The 23,283-nt window shown below is 44.7% G+C and overlaps 1 protein-coding gene across 12 annotated transcripts in view; it reads left to right on the top strand.

Annotated features, from left to right (window-relative positions):
* adgrb1a (adhesion G protein-coupled receptor B1a) overlaps positions 1 to 23,283 on the top strand; it is a 160,671-nt gene that overhangs the window by 42,163 nt on the left and 95,225 nt on the right. For all 12 annotated transcript variants that reach the window (XM_047598667.1, XM_047598666.1, XM_047598679.1 and 9 more), the window contains one exon: positions 3,173 to 4,128. In XM_047598667.1, the coding sequence (XP_047454623.1) occupies positions 3,393 to 4,128 (736 nt within the window). In that variant the 5' untranslated portion in view covers positions 3,173 to 3,392. The remainder of the gene's footprint in view (positions 1 to 3,172; positions 4,129 to 23,283) is intronic.

The following is a 23,283-nucleotide window of genomic DNA, read 5'->3' as shown; positions in this document are numbered from 1 at the left end:
TTTTAAATTTAAGACACACAAATGGTGTGTGAATGTCATCATTAACTTGTGGACCATGAAACATCGAACTGTGACAATTTCTGACCACTTGTGGTTGTTAGTACTGGTTCCTCAGAGCATGAAGGTTCTGGGTTTGAATCCAGCGGCCGAATGGAGCCTTTCCGTGTTGAGTTTGCATGTTCTCCGTGTGTCTGTGTGGGTTTTTTCATGAGTGTGGTTGTGTGTCTCTTTGTGTTAGCTCTGCGACTTCTCCAGCTAGTGCCCCACCTCTTACCCAGTGACAGCTGGGACAGGCTCCAGCCCCCAGTGACACTGTAGAGGACAATGAATCAATGAATTTCACCGCAGTAAATTACCAAAACAATAAACTACTACTGGTATATCAGAGTTTTGGTATTTATGTTATCTACCTGTTACTTATTTGTTATTTTCTAGTGCTCCAGTTTCATTGCCAGAACTAATATTCCCCCTCATGTGTTGATATTTTTAGCTTGTAATCTGCTCAAGGCGTGTTTCCTGCTTTAAGAGAAGGCGACGTCCACGCGTAACAGAAGACTGTTCAGAATCATCCAGTTTGATGAAGTAGCCTGTGTGTTTTTATCTAAAACAAACCAAAATAATATTGATTTACTGCTATTATTTAAGATTTGAGAACCTCCAGAGCTGCTTGAAGTTATATTATACTGCTGAATTATTAATAATAAAAAACGCCTGTTGTCAGGGCCGCATGTACAGTTTTATTTAAATTAGCTTGGAGAGAAACTTTATCCTGCAGAGACAAGGCTGCACTTTTTGAATTTTCTTTCCGCGTTGTGTTTTAGTGCTTCTGACGACTCACTTTTATGGGCGTCTAACAACTTATCTTTAATGGCATCCCACCTCCAAGCCTCCCCACGGGCCCACGGGGGCCCACACATCATTTTGATTGAATAGGGGGGAGGCTACAGCCTGTATTTTGCTACACTGCACCTAGAGACCGGCCTGGTCTCTCCGTATTAAATCTATATTAAATCTATATGAAGTCACAGGTCAGTGAACCGCTGGTCCTTGTTGTCACGTCGCTGCCACTTTTCTGTCATTGTTTTTTCAATTTGAGGTTTGGTGGAACAGTCATTAGAGCTTTTTTTTTTTTCACCTGAGAAACTGTCTTTAACATTTACTGTCTATAAATCTGTTAGAATTACAGTTTAGCTCTTCAGGTAATTTAAACTTTAATTAAACAAGCTTTTAACAGACAGACTTCATTGTCATTCAGGTCTACAACAAGTGCGGACAGAATGAAATTTCATTGCGTTTGCTCAGCGTGGTGTTGATGTTATGTATAAAAGCGGCCGCGGTGATTACGAATACTCGTTTATTTTTTTATTTTAGCAGCATGCAGGGTACAGTGCAGCATACAGAGTAGTGCATAGAATCAAATGAACAAATTCAGCAGTGCAAGACAGTGGCATGTAGTATTGACAGTATTAGTAGTAGTGCAAATACTCTGTAAATTGCAAAGTGATAAAAAACTGCTTTAACCAGTGTGCAGAATACAGGATTATATACAACACACTATGAAGCGCAAAAGTAAAAAGAACCTGTGGAGTTGACCGTCGTGGAAAAATCGTCCATGTATAGTTAGAAGTAATTGGACAGATCTGACGCTGAGAGCAGCATCATTTCCAGATTATATCAAATCAAATCAAAACAAATCAAGCTTTCGTACCATTTAGTTTTAAATACAACTGCAGTGCAGACAGGATGTAATGGTGTTTGTCTCTGAGATCTGTGCAGACTCATTTAAAAGCCTTAAGATCACTACCCTCTGCGGGGCCTTATTCACTCTGTAGGTAGTGAAGGCAGCAGGTGAAATCGTTAAGGACGCAGATGTAGGATCAGGATGTTTAAGTGCATCTGGTACGAACACAGCAGGAGTACGATGACAATCTGAAGTGACTGTGTCCCTCGTGCATAGGAGAGTATAGTGTCTCAGTGGCTCATATCGAGTTAGGAATACAACAAATGTTTGTGCTGACATCACGTTGTAAGTTCAGAGTTTATCTTTTCGGGATGCACAATTCAACTTTGTCTTACTCTGTGTCAGTTTAAATCTGTTTTGCTAGTTTACAGAGTGTGACTCCAGTACCAGTGTCCTGCTCTTAAAACCTGCTCAGCTGTACAGTTTCTTATTTATGCATTCAGTCAGACTTGTTATGGGGTGTATGGTCTGGTCTACGCTCAGGATCTTTTTTACTGTGATAAATTCAATACATTTAAATAACTTTACTGAAACTTGTACGTGTTCCTGAGACATATATAAATGGAGGTTACACACTATACTGCTCTAAATGTAACGTAGAGAAGCAGTAATGAGTTCTTTCATTCAGATTAACACAAAAACATTCTGCCTTTTGTTTTTTGCACAATAAGTTAAACAACGGATGACAGTTTCCCTGTCATGGGCAAGCATTTCAAATCGATCGGTGCGCTCAGCTGAACTCTACTGTTTTCACTCCAACAGGGAAGAAAGATTAGGAATCTGAATTATACTGTTTACCATTCAGAAACTGCTTTCCACATCGCAGCATTTTAATGTCGTAACATTGATTATAACAAGAATCTCTGCATGTACCATGTAAAAAAACAAAAACAAAAAACAAACAAAAAAAAAACAGTGTTTAAGCAGAATTGGACCAGAAGTGAAAAACAGCACAATTATACTTTGATTACCTCTTTAAAAGCAAACATCATCAAATTGCTCTGACTCTTATCAGCAAAAAGACAAAGACGGATCCTGATCATGGCACTGGAGTGAAGGACGACTGCAGGTGTTGAGCTTTTTCTTTCTAATTAATAGTCTTATGATTGGACAAATTAATGTGCTGGCAGATGAAATATGGGAGCAGACATGCGAGGAAAACACTTCTCTCTCAGGAGAAGACCAATCTCTGCTTCCGCGAGGAAGAAAAACTGAGCTAAATCTCCAGCTTCCTCCTCTGATTTGGCTTCTTTTTGGTTTGTTGTTCTCCATCATCTAAGTCACGGCGACGATTCTCGGTTTACAGCGCAAACAATAACGGCTGATAAAAGGTTTCTCGCTGTGGAGGTAGATTGCATCAGTGTAATTCTATTCCACTGTACAATCAGATACGACGTCCAATTTACATCACGTTCTCTCTCGTTTCCGCAGGTTCTCACGAATCTCTGGGTCGACCGACGCAGCCATGGACCGGTTGTTGGATCTTTGAAAAGGCCTGCGCTCCCCCCTCCTCTTACTCCTCCCCCTCCACCTTCTCCTCATCCTCCTCCTCATCCCCCTTTTTCCTTCATCGACCCACGGAGCTGGAAGTGGACTCACCTGAAGCCAGAAACAACCGACGGTACCGTCCCCTTCCCTTCATCCGCAAACCATGTCAAGCGTTGTTTTCCTGATTCCCGGCCAAGCGAGGTGGCCACTCCCAGTGCTCTTCTTGTATTTCGCCCCTCTCCTGTTGATGAGGAGTTGGTGTCACGCTGCCCCTTCCGGCCCCGAGTCGGATACCTGCTCCACTTTAGTCCAGAACCGCTTCTTCGGCTTCTTCCTGTCTTCGTCGGTGTTCCCCACCGTGCCTTGTTCCTGGACCTTACAGAACCCCGACCCACGGCGTTACACCATCTTCCTCAAGGTGACCAAGCCCACGGAGGACTGCGCGCCCTCGCAGCTCCGCACGTTCCAGTATGAGTCCTTCCTCGAAACCACGCGCACCTACCTGGGCATGGAGAGCTTCGACGAGGTGGTGAGGCTGTGCGACGCCTCCGCCCCCGTGGCCTTCCTCGAGGCCGGGAAGCAGTTCCTGCAGATGAGGAAGGGGCCTCCCCGGGCGGGCGCGCCCGTCACCGGTGGCGACGGGGATTTCAAAACAGAGTACCTGGTGGTGGGGAAGCGCAACCCGAGCATGGCGGCCTGTCAGATGCTGTGCCAGTGGCTGGAGGACTGCTTGGCCTCCAGCACGTCCAACAGGCCGTGCGGCATCATGCAGACCCCGTGTCTGTGCTGGGATCCGCCGCCGCAGCTCAGCGAGGGGGACGGCTGCTATCACAATGGAGTTTACCTGGAAAACTGTTTACCCAGTGTGAAAGAGAGTGGAAAAGATGCAGAGATAAACGGTGAGTAAAAAACACTTTTATGGTTGTTTAACTCCCAAAAGATATTTGTTTTTCCGCCAAATAATTGCACCGTTTTTCATCCATCCGCCGCACAAAAAGGGCTTAATTGCTAAGATTAACAATTATATCTGCTTGTCTGGGAAACTGTAGGTAAGTCGGGCTTCGCTTCGAATAAGATACGGGTAAAATAGATGGATTTTTTTTTGTTGTTTTGTTTTGTCTGACCCCAGAAGGTCAGCTCTGGCGTTTAGCATGCTCTCAGCAAAATGACAGAGAAATGGCGTCTTCTGCAGCAATCAAGCCCGTGTGTGATTTGTGGAAAGCGAGGGGCAGTCGCGTGACATTGGCGAGTGGAGTGTTTTGGCTCTGGAGGGTGGAAAAGAGGGGAAGGAAAGAGGCAAATGGACGGTTTAAGATTTCGTCTGATGGAAGCGAGATCTGTGACCTCGCAAGGTCGGCACCGCGTTCTGTCCCTCCGAGGTCCAGGAAGCGACATTCGATCGGCCTCCGGGAAGCTTCTGGAAACAGAGGAGAATCAAGTACTGATACTGGATAGCTGTGGGGATGCTCAGAGCAGAGTGGGGGGGGGTGTAAATAGAATAGAGACAAAAGAGGAAGATAGATGGAGGGAACGGCAGAAATACGACGGGGTAAGGGCCTGTGGCTTGAAGTCTAATTGTCTGCTGCTTGATCCCGGCTCCCCTCCCTTTCCCTCGGCAGACAGGATATGGCCTGACATCTCTATCCTGGCTTCGTCAGGACTGTGGCCCTGGGGTTGGAGCATTTTCTCGGCTCCCCTTTCTCTCCCCCCCCAACCTCTCCCCCATCTATCTCTCCCTCCTTCCATCCTCTCCTTCTCTCAGTCGCCTCCTCTAATCAGCCTGTAGTCTCACTGTCTCAGTCAGCGCCTTCCTCCTCCTCCTCCTCCTCCTCCTCATCTGTCTCCTCCGAGCCGCCGTCGCTGCCTCCCCATCTTTCCCTCCCTGGGCTGATAGTGGGCTGATACTGAGCCAGTCGTGGGAAGCCAACCGAGCAGAGGAGATGTTGCGGTGGGTCCGTCCTGCCTCATCCTCCTCCTCCTCCTCCTCCAGTCTCCAAAGCAGCTAATATCCCCTCGCCGCCCCGGCCTCCTCATCGCTAGTTATCACACTTATGTAATCCCGCTTATGGTGCACGACAGCGGGGTGTGGGCTGCTTGTGCCTCAAGGTGTGAAAAATAAAATAGAAATATACCATCCACCGTCGGCTTATGTCGAGATAAAAAGCGAAGGACACGTTACGGCTTTTCTCCCTCGATGTGCTTCAGCCCACGCAGGCGAAGCGTCTCCTAGATGATGATCCCAGGTTCAGGGTGAGTGAGAGCGCGGCCACGGAACCCCAGCGATCGGCCGAAATGGAAGAGGCAAACAGTCGGAGAATATTTGGCCGGATGGGCGACTGGATGGATTGAATTGGTGGATGAAGATAAAGAGAGGCCGGGGAGACGTAATGGATTCTGTGTGGAAATAGGTCGGAGAGCCAAGCGGTTATGGCCCGCTGTGTGGCGAGTGGAGGAGTGGAAGGGCGACGCTTGTGAGTGATGGATGGAGGAAAGACAATAGATACAGATAGGAGAGAGGGCGGGAGGAGGGAATAGAGGAGAGCGAAGAGGCTGACGAGCGCTCGGAGGGGGGGGCTCTTTGAGGTGGGCCCGCTTGATGAGGATAGATGGTTGTTTTTTGGGTCAAGCGACGCACAGTTGGACCTGTTTGGTATCAGGACTTTTCGGTTCCCATTAGTTCACAGGTCCTGGTCTCCTTCAACCCCCCTGTCTGCAGAGAGACGAGGAGGTCCCGCCCTGCACCAGATGGAGGGGTTAGACCTGCTGTCAGTGCTCAGGCTCTGCTTGTGTGCGGCTGACGGGGGCGATCGGGGGGGGTTTTCAGAGGTTTGGCTGCTTATCGGGAGTTTGGGAGCTTTGCCTTTTTAAGCAGCTGTATTCAGATTCAGCAATTTACCTTAAAACTACAAATAGTTTCACAAAATTGGAATGTTCTAAGTTCCTCTACCATTCCTTTTTCTATACAAATCACACAGAGGAGGTCAAACATATTTTATACCATAGTTTATGCGTAAGAGTGTGCATTTAAAAAGGTCCAGGGTAGAGGAAGTCGAGCAAAAGATGCTTTTGTTCATCCTCATCGCAGCTGATCGTTGGACATTTGTTGGTTGCGTGTCTAACAGGAAGTCTGTTTGCTGAGATCAGCCAGACGGCGTCTCAGACGTTGTTGGATGTGATTTTGGGACTTAAGGCGCCGTAACTCACGTACATAGTGAACGCTGGTGTGAGCCATTTATTCTTGTACTGGCTCACTCAGGAAAAAGCGACTCCCAAACCCCAGTGTCTTTTTTTTTTTTTTTTTTTTTTGCCAGTCGGATTAAGTTTTCTTTGAGGTTTTGCCAAAATTTCACTGAAGGCGAGTTGCCCAAATGTAGCAGCCGGAAACGCGCTTGTACCTCTGCATCACCGCGACACGTGGTTACATTTCTGGTCAGGTACACGCACGTGTATTTACCGCAGAAGTCTAAACCACCTGTTATCCTCACATGGCCCCCATGTGCCCTGAGCGTGCAAGTTAACCAAAACACAAATGCAAACGAACAAAAAAAAAACACTTATTTGCTCGTCTTTGCCCTTTGGAAGCTTTTTAATGAGAGGACAGAAAAAAAAAATGATATTAAACCTCCCTAGTTGTTAGCTGGTGCATGAACTGCAGACAGTGTCTCCGGGCAAAGTGTTGCAAATCATATTTACATTTTGCAGCCAGTGCTAATGTTCCTTGCGCAGGCTACCTATTATGCGTCGAGGCGGAAGGTGAAGGTTGGAGGAAGTCTCTCCGTGGGTGGACGACGATCACGTGGGAAAGCACAGATGCAATTAATGTCGATGTCTCGGAGTTAAATTTAACAGTAGTTTCAAGAGTCTTATCTAACCTTATTTTATTTATTTTGTTGCACCCCATGACTGAACCCAAACACCCTCGTAGATGATGTATTCATCCCATCGATGTTATGTTTGGTTGATACAAGACCTGTGATTGTTAACTTTCATCACGGTGATAGAAGAAATATAGACTCTATGATCAGTCTCGACCATTTTTGTGTCAGTGTTGATGTACTTTACGTTATTATTTTATCCAAACCACCAGCTATGTAGATGACGCCTCCATTCTTTTATTTTTTATTCCGCCTGTAAGGTTGAACTGCTTATTCTTCAGGGGAGAGCAGCCATCAATCACCGAACGTTCAGCAGATGTGGGCAGCAGCTCAGCACAGACTCAGGCGAACAGTAATGGACGTCTTTGTCATCTCTGCGCCCCTGTTCTCCTCAGCGTGTCTGGTGTGGGGACACTAATGGCCTGAAACTAGCTCATTCGACGGGGATTTCTCCCGCAGCGCTTTTCTTTTCTGTTTCAAACTAAAATCTCAAGCTATCGGAACGATACGAAACATGCTCCGTATCGACTCAGGTTCCTCGTGTCGCGGTGGATGGCTTCACGGTTCGTCCTTCCTCTCAAAGTCCTGACAGGCGCCGCAGCGATTATCGAGAATCCATTAATCACTGTTAAGAAGTCTACCATTGACGGAAATATTAACCTGCGTAAAAAGGGGATGTTATTATTTGTGCATCTTCCTCGTCAATATATCGACTTTTCACCGGGGCCAGATGCAGCCCGGTCTGAAACCTGGGCGTGAGGGTGAAATGACATATTGACGTGCAGCCAGATTAAGTCAATATCACCTTTCTGATTTTAATTTCCAAATTTGAATGCGTTCAGACGAGCGTGTTCGACCCCTGGCAATGCAGATGCGGCTGTTTGTCTGCTTTACTCTGTCAATAAGAACATCGATAGGAAGCTTTTAACCTGCGCTGATTCTGACGTGACCCTTGGATCAAACTCAAAAGGTGCAACGTCGTCTGTGTGTTTTAATAAATATCCCTCCTCTCTCAGTGAGGAGTTTTTTTTTTTGTGTGTGTCCTTGTAGACACAAAAGCAAATGTGTCTCCAATTAATCACTGAATATTAGCAGTGAGCTGCTTCAGATAATGAAAACGTGTCATTCTGAAGAGGAAAGTGTTTGTTAATACGCTTAAACAGTGCAGCACCAGTTGGTGTTATTCCCCGTCCGCGGCTCGCTGTGTGGACTCCTGCGCCGCGTGTGAAGTCTTCGACCTTTAAGATGAGAGGGCCGCGGTTATTTTTGGAACGTTTCGACATTCAAATGGTGAAAGTCAAAGGTTCGGGACGAAGTAATTGCGGGGGGTCTTTGCAGGGGCAAGCGCGCTAAACGTTGCGCGGAGGTGTCGTCCAGAATCTGGCCGCGTGTAGCTGCGGTTGGCGGCGAGCGCGTGGACGGCGTGCGAGTCGTGTCACGACGCCGGGCGCGGAGCGTGAAAAGGATTCATCCGTTGGCCCTCGGTGGACAGCAGGGGAGTCGCTGAGCGATTAAAGGATGTTTCGCGGAGATGTGAGGAGATGAGAAAGCACATGACTCAGTTTGAACAAAAGAGACGCGACGGAAGGAGCGCCAGCCGATGCCAACAAAGCGAGCTGAAGGTGAAGGACTCCACACAGTCATTCTGTGGCAGCGTCCAATCACAAAGCGTTCGACACAGAAGGCAGAAACTATTTCCATCTGACGTAAAACAAAAAAAAAAATCCGACGCAGATATATTTTGGATGATAAGCCACGTTGGTGGACCTCCAAAGCGTGGCTGCGTGTGCGGGGATGTGGTCTGACGTGTGGCGCGGAGCATGAAAGGATTCATTTGTTATCCCTCAGTGGACAGCAGGGGAGGCTGTGAGTGATTAAAGGATGGATCAGGGAGATGTGTGGAGCTGAGAAAGTACATGACTCAGTTTTAACAAAAGAGACACGACCGAGAAAGTGCCAGAGAAAGTGAGCTGAAGGTGAGGGGACGGCGGACGCGACCACGACGCCGCGGGATCGTTTCAGTCGCGACCTCGGCCCTTCACGCGAGGAGCTCTCACTTCCAGCTCCGCGGTGGTTTTTGAAGTGTGAAGTATTTATTATGAAGCAGAGAAGCTGGAAAATAACCAAACAAGGGCGCGGTGACACGGACTCAAAGCTCCTCTGATGGGAGACATGTGAAAGGAGGAAGCTCAGCCACTGGCATTGTCACCTCGCTGCAAATCTCCACGTCTGAAATCTACTCTGACCTGGGTTTTCAGTGTGGAATATTCTCTGCAGCACAGCACGGGACACAGAGTACAGATCACATAAATGAGAATGTCAAACCCGAATTCACTGGCTCTGTCCTGTCATTTCCTCATGGAATATGCCACAAGACACAAACGAGACATTACACAAATTGCTACAAATGGTGTCAAGAAGCAAAACTACCATCACATCCCACTCTCTGCTGCTTTATCTATTTATTTATTTGGATCCCTATTAGTCACTACCTAAGTGACTTCCTACTATTCAACTACTCTTCCTGGGGTCAGGTCATCATTACAACACCAAGGCAAAAAAAAACAACACAAAAATAAACAAAATAAAATGAATAAAATGCAATTACCTGTGCTATAAGTGACCTTCCTTAATTTCCAGTAACTGTCGGCTAGTTTCATAGTAATTGTATATTGTGTTAATAGCGTTCGTCCTAAAAGCATTGGTCAGTTTTTAATCTACGCCGATCAGCCACAACATTATGACCACTGACCGGAGATGTGAATAACTTTGATCACCTTCTGACAATTTAGTGGAACATTTGGACCTGGCATTAATTTGTGTGGATGTTACTTAGACATGTCGCACCCGCCTAGACCAGACAAGGGACCCCCCACCCCATAGCAATGACACCCCAGCAGGATGCAGCCCTGACACAGACACACAAAAATGGTTTAAGGAACAACAGCACAAGGTGTTTACCTGGCCTCCACATTCAGTAGGTCTAATTAAGGATCTGTGGGATCATCCACAGAGGCCCCTCCCCTCAACCTATAGGATCTCAAGCCCCCCCACCCCACCCCACCCCACCCCCACCCCCACTAACAACATCCTGTTGCCAGACACCACAGGACACGCTCAGAAGGACCAAGGGAGACCTACACACTATTAGGAAGGTGGTCATAATGTTATGCCTAATCTGATCTGATACAAACACACATTATTCTAAAGCTCTATCTTGATTGGCTTATGTCATGCCCACGTGTTGTGTTTTAATTCTTATAGTGGAGCAATTGTTGGCTAATTGTCTGAAGGTAGTAAATATTTAGACGTCCCACGCAAAGACAGAGCTTTTATCTGGGATTAGATTTGATATGACAGGATCCAGGATGAGCACATGTAGGAAGTGAAGTGATGGAGTGAACTGTCTGTGCTGTCTGTCTGTTTTGTCCATCACTGTTACTGGTGCTTGAAGAAGCGAAAAAAAAAAAAAAAAAAAAAAAGATCCGGTCTTGTCTTGTCTGTTCTGCCTTTGACAAGAACTGCCAACTCACCACTCTGTGTGTATATTTCTATTCTATCATCATGTTGAACCCTGGGGAACATATCTGTAACACGATGGAGCCAAAATCCTTTTTTCCTCCTCGGCTCTTCTCGTCTTGTTGTTTCCCGGTTTTCTCAAACCAAGATTCCTGACTGAAACGAGTGTCACACGCACCGAGGCGACAGTGACTCAGCTGTTAAAAAGATATGACTAACTGACGTGTGTGTGTGTGTGTTTGTGCATCAGCTTGATATAGTATATATATGTTAATGAGGCAAAGCATTATGACCACCCCCTGCCTGCTATCCAGCTGGCCTACTGTAAAACAGGGTACTCGATCTCATGTGTCTCATGTATATGTAACCTGGTGAAATGAAGCAGGCACAGGACACAAAAATACCACTGGTTTCTTTATTCTGGATTACGTTTAAATACCCTAAAGACTCCTGGTATCTATAGTACAGTCTTCAGTGTGGATACAAAACAGGGGTTGCACAGGTTTTGAATTTTTAAAGTCGACTGTTATGTGATAAAAGTGACACCGACTAGTCTCTGATGATGTCACTAATATAAACACAGTAGTAAAGTTATGCTCTGCAGCAATGAAATCTATATTCTTGACCTGAATCTATACGCTGAGAACAGACAGCTCATGTGCTACATACTGTGAGCTGCAGATATGTATAGTCTGTATAAAAACAGGCTGCACCACAGCACCATCAGTAGCATATAACAGTACGACATAACCAGGTATTTCTATGAAGACTTCTCCGTGTACTGCAGCTAAAGGTCTAATAACTTTATCAAATAGTTGATGTGCAGCTTCCTTCTCTCTTCTCATCACAGGACGTTTGGTGAAGTTGTTACCGACTGATGTCCAGAGGATTCGGACCAATCCTCTGCTAGCGTTAGCAGATGCATTTTCAGATGCAGTAGTACTTTAGTTGTATTTCAGGACTGACATGTCATGGTAGTACGGACTTCATCTTGAAGTATTTCCACACACTAGTTTGCTGCAGCAACCCACTGGACTCTCTCATCCGTCTTCTAGGAGGCGTCCATGTTGTTATTGTTGTTATATGTAAAACAGGACTAGAGTACAACATAAAAGCTGAAACACTGTACAGAAATAACTGTCGTGGCTCTTCCTCATTAAACAGAGCAGATATTTACATATCAGGTCCAAATGTCACAGTGTTCTGCACATTAACATTTTGCGTTCTCAGTGAATCACAAAAAAAAAAAAAAAAAAAACAGCAGATTGAACAGCAGTGATATTCCATGAGTCAAAATCATTTCTTGCCAGTAAATCAAACACGTTGAAACAACTCTTCACAAATCTGTCGACGTCCAACAAATACGGTCATATTTGCAAACAAAACTTAGAACCTGGGTGCATCTGATGCCTGAAAAATTATTAACGCTACATATTTGGTGCAAAACGGATATAACAATATGGCTTCCCGTTGTCCCTCTCCGCTGTCTCCCCAAGAACTTTAGTGCCCACAAAAGAATAGTGCCATCTGGAGGCTCAATGGAGCAACTGCAGCCTTATTCTGGCTACTCAAAGCTCACATCACACAGGTAGAGTACATGGAAAATACAGACTCATTTAGCCACAGTGACCTGATCAGCGTGTGTAGTTAGCGCGCAACAAGAACATCAGTGTCGTTCATTTGATCATGTGCACAAACAACGCGCGGCTGGTATTTCCCTCACTCTCCCGTTACATTTAATGCACCTGTTAAGACGGGAGGACTCCCTGTGTAAGCTCCTTATCCTTATCACAGATGTTCACACAGGTATCCATCATTCACTGGGGTCAGCTAACGGGACAGCTGCTCGCTTAATAGCCCCGATGAAGATGGATTATTTCCCTTAGCCTCGTGTGCAACAGGGGAAATCACACTTACGCTAAAGGTCAAAGATCATATCAGGCGCGGTGCATAGTGAGATGAGAGGGCGTTCCTCCGGGACCATGGAGCTTTTTTTTTTTTTAGCTTCATGTGTTTGATGTCGCACGATGTCGGTCACAGCCGTCCGATATATTCTGAGTGATGTGGACAGCTGAAGAAAAAACAACTAAACAGTGACGACTCGTGTGAAAGAAGCAACGAAGAAAACCCTCATGTCTCTGCTCCAGCTGCTGGCAGAGGAAGATGAATGTGAGCGCTGCGTCTCTCCCTGCAAGCCTCTGCTCTGCGTGGCTGGAGCGCATTGTTGCTAAACTAAGGGATTTCCAAGCCGCCTCCATAAGGAGCAATGAGGGATCCTAAAGCAAGGCTAATGCATTAGCTCCTCCTCTTCACTCCCCTGTGCGTGGATGCCGGTTTGCCCGTGCACACGCACACGCACACACACACGCACACACACACACACGGCGAAATGTCACACCAGAAAATGGCACACACACCGGAGCAACCACGCACGGCCCCTCGTGACTGAGTGTGGGTGGCTGACTGAGAATAAAGCTGATTTAGTGCATGTGTGTGTGTGCGAGAAGAGAGGGCGCGAGGTGTGGTGTTCGCTACTGGGGGCGCCTGTGTGGGCAGGAACAAGCTGAAGAGAGATGGCAGGAAGATGCTCTCTGCCTGTGTAGAGGTCGATGCGCCTGCAGGGAACCTCGCGGGCGGTTTGGGAAGGTTTCATATTGAGGTGGGGCGCGGGCGACAATTAGCAAATTATTTAGCCCTTAAATGATTAGTCTAATTATTAGAGCACCGCATTTATTTTCGACCAAGTCAAAGCAGCCTGGTTAAACATACCCAGTGAAGCCAGGTATGGCTGGTATTCCAGTTTCAATCCACTACTTGGATGAGTGGTCCAGTTGCCTTTTTAAACATTTATTTGGATAGACCATGACTAGGATGACTGAGAACCTTCACAGACATCAATACCAATTGAAATTGAATCAGAAAACCCATCAGAACCCAGCCTGAAACCCTTAGAGCAAGCACAAAGGAAGAAGTTCTCCCTTTAACAGAACTAATCCTTGAGTAGAACCTTAACTGCTTGAGTCCAGTTGGGTAGAGAAAGGAAATGAGAGAGGATCAGGAGGAATTAGATAAACATAAGTGTATCATACATACATACATCTAACTAAAGCATGCGTGTAGAATTTAATTGTTACACGAGCACAAGGCTGTTCCCCACTGCCTTCCACTTCTGCTAAAGAAACAAAGAGCTTTGCAGTTTGCACTGCCCTCAAACCTTATTATTAATCCCACGTCTGTGTAGGTTCTCTCTGGGCACATTAGTTCACCAACTCACGCCCAATAACAGCCGAGATAGACTCCAGTCCCACTGCAACCCTCCAGAGGACAGTTTAGGTTATAGAAATCGAAGGAACATTTGTGCAGGTGTTATACAGTATGTGGCCATGCAGTCAATGCACTAACACATCTGTCCTTGTTTGGGGGGAACAACTTGGGATTCAGCTGCTGCGTCGCTGACCCTCTGGTTTGCAGACAGTCTGCTCCACCTTCGGAGCCCTGGCTTAGCTATTGTCAGTGTCCAAACCCAAATACACCTGGAAATTTAGGAAGACTTGGTCTGAACAGTTTGCATTCATAGCGTAGCGTCTGGTCACCGGGGTAGCGATGATGTGTCTTTTGAAAAGTCCGCAGGGCACGGTGGTAAAAAAATGACCTGAGCCAAAATATTATCTCCCACAGATGAACAGTTATTCTGTTCGTCCGTTCACTCCTCGACAAAACAAAGTGAAAAGAGTTCGACACGGAGCCTCCGTGTTCTGCACAACTTTTTCAGAGGATGGAGCGGCGTCAAACGTTTAACATCCTCACCGCTCTCATCGCGGTGTATCGCGAGCTGCCTGATCCCGTCTTTGAGACGGGCGAGCCTGCAGCCACCGCTGTGGAGTTTAACATCACAGGAACCATACGGCTTTCTATACCCTGATACCGCGCTGAGGAAGCCGCAAGAAGATCACGGGGGAAAATAACAGCTTCTCAGCTTTTAGTAGCTTTTATTTTGACAGACTGCGACTTATTTTACAGGCAGGCGTTATTTTTGTACTGAGCTGTGCTGTGATTAGTTTCAGGTTAAAAGGAAAAACAGTTGGTTGAAATAGTAAAGTGAACAAACCCAAACTAACGTATGGGTTAAAGACTGTGCAACATAACGTCTGGGCTGAGCGAGTATCATCCTCTACGGTGTCACTGCTTTCTCATTTCAGCCGTAATCCCAATTTGGCCCGTGTATTAAATGTATGTCAGGCCCCGCTCACGTCCCCCGCACTCCGAGTTCAAGCTTCTACCTCCTGGCGGAAAGTGCAGAGTCCCAACCAAGATGTGGGCGGGCCGTCTGCATCGGGGCTCCAAACCCCGCGTAATAAAAGATGCCATTTGTTCGGAGGGTTTATGTGCGACGGATAAATGCGTGGGCGCCTCGTAAGACTAATGTGATGCTGCGTGTTTTATGTTCACGGTTGCTGGTTTTATTTTCCTGTTTTTTTTTTTTTTCTGGATTTATGCTATGTTTTCTCAGCTGCTGCTTCATTATTTTATTTTTATTTCATCTCTTGGGTGAGCTGCGGTTATTGCTGTGAGTTGTTTTTGTCTGTATTTCATATATGTTATAAATCCAAAATCGCACTTTACACCGTCACATTTAATCTTAATTTAGCCATCGGCGCTGATATTTCCAGAAGCATTTGAAAGCAACATAATGGCGACGTCCAGAATTAAATTGTCTCATCTGTTAATATATTAAGCTAATAATGCTTAAATAAACGTTTCACATGGTTTAATTACATCTTTTAAGACTTTAATCGGTAGCGGATGATATTCTTACTTATTCTTACTTTGCTCTTGTTTCAAGATTTAACCTAATATTGATTTAACTGATGCATTTTGAGCGAGCCGAAGCAGAATATAGACACCACGCACAGGAAACTAACTCAAGCACTTTAACAAATCAACTACCAGCTCCTGTCCTGTGTCTGTTTTAGCAGTTTTCTCACTGACTCGGTCGAATGGAGCCGGTGACGATGCTGGTGAGGGTTGCCTTACACGTCTGCAGAGGATTTTAATTGGACTTCGGGTTTTTTAATTGGATCTAATACATCAGCAGCTGTCATTTTCTGGTGTCAGGCCCTGTGAAATGGAAGGCTTTCCAGCGAGGGTCACCTCTTAAGTGGTTTCAGTTTGAACTCTGATACAAAAGTTTGTCTCACATGAATGAAGAGAAAGAGAGAGGTAAAAATAAAATGAAATAAGAAGTTTATTTTTATATTACAGAGGCTCTTAAGTGCCCATTTTCTTGTATCATTGCCACGCTGACGCTCTCCTCTATCCATTCATGTAAAGACGTGGACGTTACAGGAGAAAAGCCCAAACGAGCCGCATGGTTCCTCAGACTTGAATGTCTCTAATGAGGAGGAACGTCTGCAGAGTCGCTTCCAGACGGACTATGGTTACATGTCGCAGACCATGTGACACTCGTGGGTTTAGTCTGGGTGAGAGCGGTGCCGGTGTAGCATGATGCAGTGTTTTTTTTTTTGTTTTTTTTTGGAAGACATTTGTATAGTAGGCACTAACAAGATTTTATCCTGGAAAAGATTAAATAATAACACAGCCTCGATAACAACCACTAACCACTAAAACTGCTAGACTCTCTTCCACTTCTTCCTGTTGTCCAACCAATTATAAAACGTGACGTCACCATCCTTAATGACTATGTGACGTCACAGGGAAGCGCCGGATGCTCACCCGAGCTGATCTGGTACCTACACCTGGAGAAGAACCACCCGAGGGGAAAGAAGTAGCGCGCACATTACGTACAGGATTAAAGAAGCTGTACTGTTGTTGTTTGACTGCCAGTATGCCGCGTGAACGCCTCGTTTATTATACGATGTAATAGGTCAAACGGAAAGTGGGCCGTATCAACCAGCTGAAAAGACACATATCGCCACCTAGTGTGGAGGAGGAGAATATGTTCACATCAGTTATTTGTAAAGTGAGACACGGACCACATTCAGAAAGTCGAATTTTGAGCATAGCTCTATGAAGCTGTGCATGAAAACACACTGAGTAACATCCACATGAATGAATGAATGAATGAATGAATGAATGCCAGGTCCAAAAGTAAAGTTTCCCAGCAGAACACTGAATTGTCCCAATATGGTCAATGTGATCAACTTCTCCTGTCCATGGTTTTAATGTTGTGGCTGATCGGTGTAAATAAGCTGATTCACACGGGATTAATATTAACACAGGACCTTCTGTGTTATGAGAAAGAGGGCAGGTTGTTTGCAGTGTAGTTTTTACTTAACAAATTATGGCCGATTCCTAAGGTATTATTACAAATTACTACCCCAAGTAAAACTCTACCAGCTTTACATTTTATCATTTAGCCCATTCGGCCTGGAGCTGCCAGGAGGGTTTGTGGCAGGTCTGTACCTAAAGGCAATGGAAGGTTCCAGTTTTAGCCCAGAAGCATAAAACACCAGGGGAGTGAGCGACCTTTTAAGGTTCAGGGCAGGTCCTGACCTTTCAAAGCTCCGCCTCTTCTCTGTCAAACAACTCCGTCCCGTTTAAAGTCAGCGGGAAACGACTTGAGGAATCGTCCGTCTCCTTCCCGGAGGCTGCTCGCCAGTAGACGGAACCCGTCTCAGGTTCCTCCTCGAGGAGCCCGAGGGTTTATTAAACATTCATGCTTTAATTAAGCAATTTTACCGCTGATACTTACGAGGAGATGATAAAAGCTCAGCTCAGGGCTGAGCGGCAGAGAGATGTGTGTGTGTGCGCGAGTAAAACCATACTAAGCGAGAGACCATTCATTTCCTGACATACGGAAAAGTGTGAGGATTAGAGAAAAGACAAGCTGAACTTCTTTCGCCTCCCTCATCAGTCATGTGCGACTGCGGGAGAATAGCCGGCTGATGATGTGGGGAAGCGATAGGGATCCTTCTGTTTTCTGACAGGCAGCTTGTGACCACGGCTACTCCTTCTCCATTTTCCCTCCTCTGTTTTACACTTCATCACGCTTTTTTTTTTTTTTTTTTCAAGAAATCCAGTAGAGACTAGAGAAATACTCCATTATTGAGAGAGTGCGTCGTATCTTTGAAGGGTGAAATTGCATGTGTGTGTCGGTGTGAGGGGGAGAAAATGGAGAATACGAGTGTATGTGTGCTGTGGTCGCCCGTCTCCTCGGCTGTGGGGACATTTAATGCTAGTCCGACCGGCCTCGCTGTATTCCTTCAGATCTGATGACTCGGACAATGAAGATGAATTACCTCTGAGTTCACCGCAGTGCACGGGTTTACCGCTGCCATGCACCAGAGCTGGATGATAAAATAAAAAAAAAACAAAAAAAACTACGTCTGCATATATATGTGTGTGTGTGTGTTGTGTCTGCGTGTCCTTGTTAAGAGCAGGCGGTGGCTCTGCGGGACGGCTGTAAAGGCTGCTCTCCTTGGCGATATCACCTGGAATGACACCCAGAGGTGACACACTGTCAGAACGCACACCCACACCCACAATAATCCTGGCCAAAGCCTGCCAGGTCCAGGAAAAGAACTCATTAGTGCAGACATGTTGCTTGAACTCTTCTAATAACACACACACACACACACAGAGAAATGCCGATGTACTCCAGCGCACACACACCAAATCACTCCACTTCCTTTAATGCAGTTTCAAGCTGAATTTAATCTTAACATCTTTGCGGTAACGCGGTTAAATTCATGCAGTCCTGGGTCTTGTTTTTGTCTGAGTTGTTGTGTGAGGTGTTACCCACACAGCTGCTGCACTGAGGTTTAATTGGATTCTCAGAAATATCAGCAGCAGTGTGTGCGGCCTTAGCCCCGTGAACCTAAGCGTTCCCTTTTGTGTTTTTTTTATTTTATTTTTTAATCTTTAATTATTTTTAAAGTTGCTTGCAAACTGTGAGCATTTTGAAACAACAATACAGAGGAAGTGCTGGAAAATACACAGCGTGCATGAACTATTCCAAGTGCAGATCTGCCCCGTGTCATTACGTGTAATTACACCGATCAGGTATTACATTATGACCACTTCGTAATATTGTGTGGGTCTCCCTCGTGCCTCCAAAACTGTTGTGACTCATCAGAGAATGGACATGGGCCTTTTAGAATAAACCATAAAACGTTCAGCAAATACTTCATCGTATTTGCAATTTATTTGCACAAGAGGCAACAGATGACTACACTTCTGCAACTAAAGAGGATCCTAAACTCTGTTGTTTAATTGTTTTTTTAAGAAATTTAGTCTCATTTGCTATTATGAGACAATCCTTTTAATTTAGCCGAGCATTACACCGATGAGCCACAACTGTAACTGGGGAGGGGGGTTCTGTGGATCATCCCACAGATACTCGATCAGTTTGGGATCTAGTCAACACCTTGTGCTGTTCTTCAAGTTTTGATTTCATTTGTTCCTAAAACGTTTTTGTGTTTACGTTTATGTTGTATTTGTGTTCGTGTGTCAGGCTGCTGCCATCATGGAGTGTCATTGCTGTGGGGTTGGGGGGTCTGGTCTGGTCTAGGTGGGTGCTACATGTCTAAGTAACATCCACATGAATGAATGCCAGGTCCTAAAGTTTCCCAGCAGAACATTGAATTGTCACAAGATGGTTTAATGTGATTCACTTCTCCTGTCAATGGTCATAATGTTGTGGCTGATCGGTGTAATGCTCAGGTAACTGAGTCTAAATTTCTTAAACAACAATAAAATAACAGAGTTTAAGATTTCTAGCACTTAACATGATGATCTTATGTCTAAATTCCAAATATAACAGCACATGGATGAAATATTTTATGCCAAGTTGAATGTTTTATGGTTTATACCAGATGGAAATAGTCAATATCTGAAACCATATTACCTCTTATCTAAATCACTACACCATACATTGATGTCTTCCAGTGTAGGGAACGGTAATATTAGAATGCAGTGTTTATCCTCGGGAGGATTTACGTATTACAGTTCCAATATTTAACTTGATAAATAGCAACTGGATATACAGGGCGAGCGCTGTTAGTCCTTTGTCATTCTTATCAGTGAGCTGTCATCCAGCGTGAGGCTGAAGCTCAGGAGTCATTTGTATTCGTGGGATCCACGACGATGAACAAGCAGATGGGAGAGAAATCACACCTTGTGGTCTGTATCTTCTTTAATATTTGACTTCCTTGTTTGTACCGTGACAAGCAGTTTTTAAAATGTGTTTCTTTTATTCTATTTTATTTATTTTTTTAAGTTCAGAGTTGTGAACAGGCAAGAGACACGTGAATTTTTCGCATGTGTTTTTTTTTTTTAAATCAACATTTTGAAACCAAACGTACCAGAGGATGAATTTAATTTGGTGATCGCTTTGATTTGGCAGCATCAACAGAACTTGAAATTGACCTCATATGTGAAGATGTGCGAAAAAGCCTAATCCCAGTGGCATTTCCTGTAAAGGTGATGATTAATTGAAACTAGAATGTCACCATGCAAAAGCAAGCTGGTTTGCCATGGTTACCATTATACCTGCATCTGAATTAGGGATGTAAGGATTGGTATCAGGGAGGTTCCAGGCATTTTTTAAATGATGTCTTATCTAATTGGAGTAATTTATGCAATGTGGATGTTTGATGAGGTGGTAGTGGGAGATTGATTTTCAATACAAACAACTTAGTTAGTGAGTTTATGGTGTTGGTTGACCAGGCCATTAATTAAGGTACGAGTTACCATCTCCACACCACATAGCTTAGACTGTCCTATTGATTAGATTTAATATAATCACATAGTGATCCAGGAGAATTCTTTAAGACCTAATCAGATAAAAAAAAAAGCCCATTAACTGTATATACTATGGACAAACCCATTGTGTTGTCACCCATTGGATTCTGAACCTCGAAAATGAAGCCCGAAGTTTAATATTGCTAAAAAGTTGGGCTTTTTAACTTGGGGGTCTATGGGGATTTTCTTCCTTTAGGATCCAGCCTCAAGTGGCCACTCACTGAACTGCAGTGTTTTTTTAAAACACTTCCGCATGGGCTTCATTGCCGCTTGGCTCAGCCACACTTTTGTCAATGGCTCAAACCACTGTGAGTTACAGTAACTCTCAAAACACAAGCTTTTAAAGTGTCGGCGGTGACACCGTTGTTTCTAAAGGGTTAAAAGATCACTGTCGGATTGGGAGGCAAAAACAACTTGATGGGGATATCTCTGATCAGAGCGTTAGCTAGGTAGAAGTCAACCCAACTCCCCCTGCCCACAAACGTTTTGCAGCTGAACTTTGTTCTGGAGTCGCTCCATTAGCTCCATTAGCTCCATTAGCTCCTGATTATGCTCCTGCAAAGATCTGACGGGCCAATCAAACAACAACTGATTGGTTGTCAGACTATCCATTTGTATGCAGACTTTTCCTGAAATCCAGATCATTTTCCGATAAGAATTGAGTTTGGCCAATGCAGATTATATGTTAGCATTATCATTACCAAACATGGCAGCATTCTAATGTGTGGACACATTTTATACAAAAAGACATCACCCAAAATTTGTAATACTCATATAATATTACATTTTGGATCAAATGTGGTTTGAATTGTCAGTCGTATTCATGTTACAGTCAAGAAACACAGATGTCAAAAGTGACAGTAGAGATTCAGATTCAAGAATGAGAAAGACGTGACCAGAATCTGAATCAAACCTGGACTCGTGTGTCGTACTCGTCTCGGTCACTTGGCCACGGGCCCAGCTCTGCTTGTGTAATACCAGACAATCTCAATTACAAATAACCAGGGAACGTAATGATATCAGGAGTAATATGCCTGTTTGTCAACTTTGAACAAAGCAGTGAGTTCATAATCAGCTTCTTGGAGCCGCTACTCCATTCTTCACAATTTAAATGGCTTTATTTACTCGTTTATTTCCCATCAAAGCATCACAACGTGATTAGGCTGTGCCTTTTCAGCGTCTCATTACGTGTCTGATAGACTTCTTATCTTGTCATTGCTTTCACCACTGAAGATCACACCGCTCAATCTGGTTTCAAACAAAAATTACAATTAATAATTTTCAGGTTTTTCAAAATCTCATCCTGCTAGTGCGGCTCACAAACCCCCGAGGCTTCATTGAGAGTAAATCTTTTCTGCCTCCGACTAAATCAAATTTTTTCTCCTCTCCAGATTTTAGCTCTCCTCTCAGCGTAGTGTGGCAGATATTTCACTAATGAATTATCTTTATCTGGGCTGTTAGGAGTGTCGTGTCGTGCCTCAGCTTTCAGTTTAGGAGATAAATGTAGTTTTAATGCTTTGATAGTTTGATTGTTGAAGGTTAATACTTCCATCCTTGAAGGTAGCTCTAAGATTTGCAGACATCAGCCGTCGCCTGAGCTCAGCTTCAACTCATGGCAGGAGTTAATAAAAAGGAAGGTGAATTATGAGTCTGAGAGACAGCTTGTGCTGAAATAACATCTATTATAATTTCAGGAAATCACAAATTTGCTTAACTAAAATAGCATGTGCTTCCATCTCTGCTTCAGCAGTTTGTCTTGCTAGTTTCTTTTGGAATGAACCAGAACATCGTATCCTTAAATCTCTACTCTCTTCATGGATGAATTTGCGTGAGCTCTGAAAATTTACTGTACAGCAAATCGTTTCCAGGACATCATGAATATCTCCTACATCTAATTATAAACACACATCATTTACAGAGACATCGTTGTTCAGTATTTTCAACTTTTACCGTGGAATAACATGTCAACCATTGGAAATTATTACCTCCACAGCCATCAATCAGCTTGGCTAAGGTGTTGTTGCTTTGTTTTAAATTCATTTTATTCATTAATTTATTTCTAAGTGTGGTTTGTGCGGATGTACACTGTGGTGCTGATGTACAACAACATAGTTTTAACTTTTTAGCAACTTAAAATAACAGGAAAAGACAGAGTTGCTAAAGTGTAGAACAATTAATGTGTAGAGAGTTGTGTTTAGTTGGTGCAGCTCATATCACATCTGTTCATTTCAGGTCAAAAATATCTGGGCGTGTCTATGTTTGATTGGCGGCAGATGTGGGGGCGTGTCCTTGTCTGTTCAATTGACCATAGCTGTGGGGGCGTGCCCATGTCTGTGTTTGATTGACTGTAGCTCTGGGGGCGTGTCCTTGTCTGTTCAATTGACCATAGCTGTGGGGGCGTGCCCATGTCTGTGTTTGATTGACAGTGGCTCTAGGGGCGTGTCCTTGTCTGGGTTTGATTGACAGTAGCTGTTGGGGCGTGCCCAAGTCTGTTTGATTGACAGTGACTGTGGGGGCGTGTCCTTCTCTGTGTTTGATTGACAGTAGCTGTAGGGGGCCTGCCCATGTCTGTGTTTGATTGACAGTAGCTCTGGGGGCGTGTCCTTGTCTGTGTTTGATTGACAGTAGCTGTTGGGGCGTGCCCAAGTCTGTTTGATTGACAGTAACTGTGGGGGCGTGTCCTTCTCTGTGTTTGATTGACAGTAGCTGTGGGGGTGCATCCTTGTCTGTGTTTGATTGGCAACAATTTTAGGGGCGTGTCCTTGTCTGTGTTTGATTGACAGTAGCTCTGGGGGTGTGCCCATGTCTGTGTTTGATTGAAAGCAGCTGTGGGGGCGTGTCCCTGTCTGTGTTTGATTGACAGTAGCTGTGGGGGCGGGCCTTTGTCTTTGTAGTCTA

This window comes from Mugil cephalus, chromosome 11 (assembly GCF_022458985.1).
Source record: "Mugil cephalus isolate CIBA_MC_2020 chromosome 11, CIBA_Mcephalus_1.1, whole genome shotgun sequence".
NCBI classification, from domain to species: domain Eukaryota; kingdom Metazoa; phylum Chordata; class Actinopteri; order Mugiliformes; family Mugilidae; genus Mugil; species Mugil cephalus.
The sequence above is the reverse complement of the archived record's forward strand: the minus strand, read 5'-3'. Positions and strand labels throughout refer to the sequence as shown.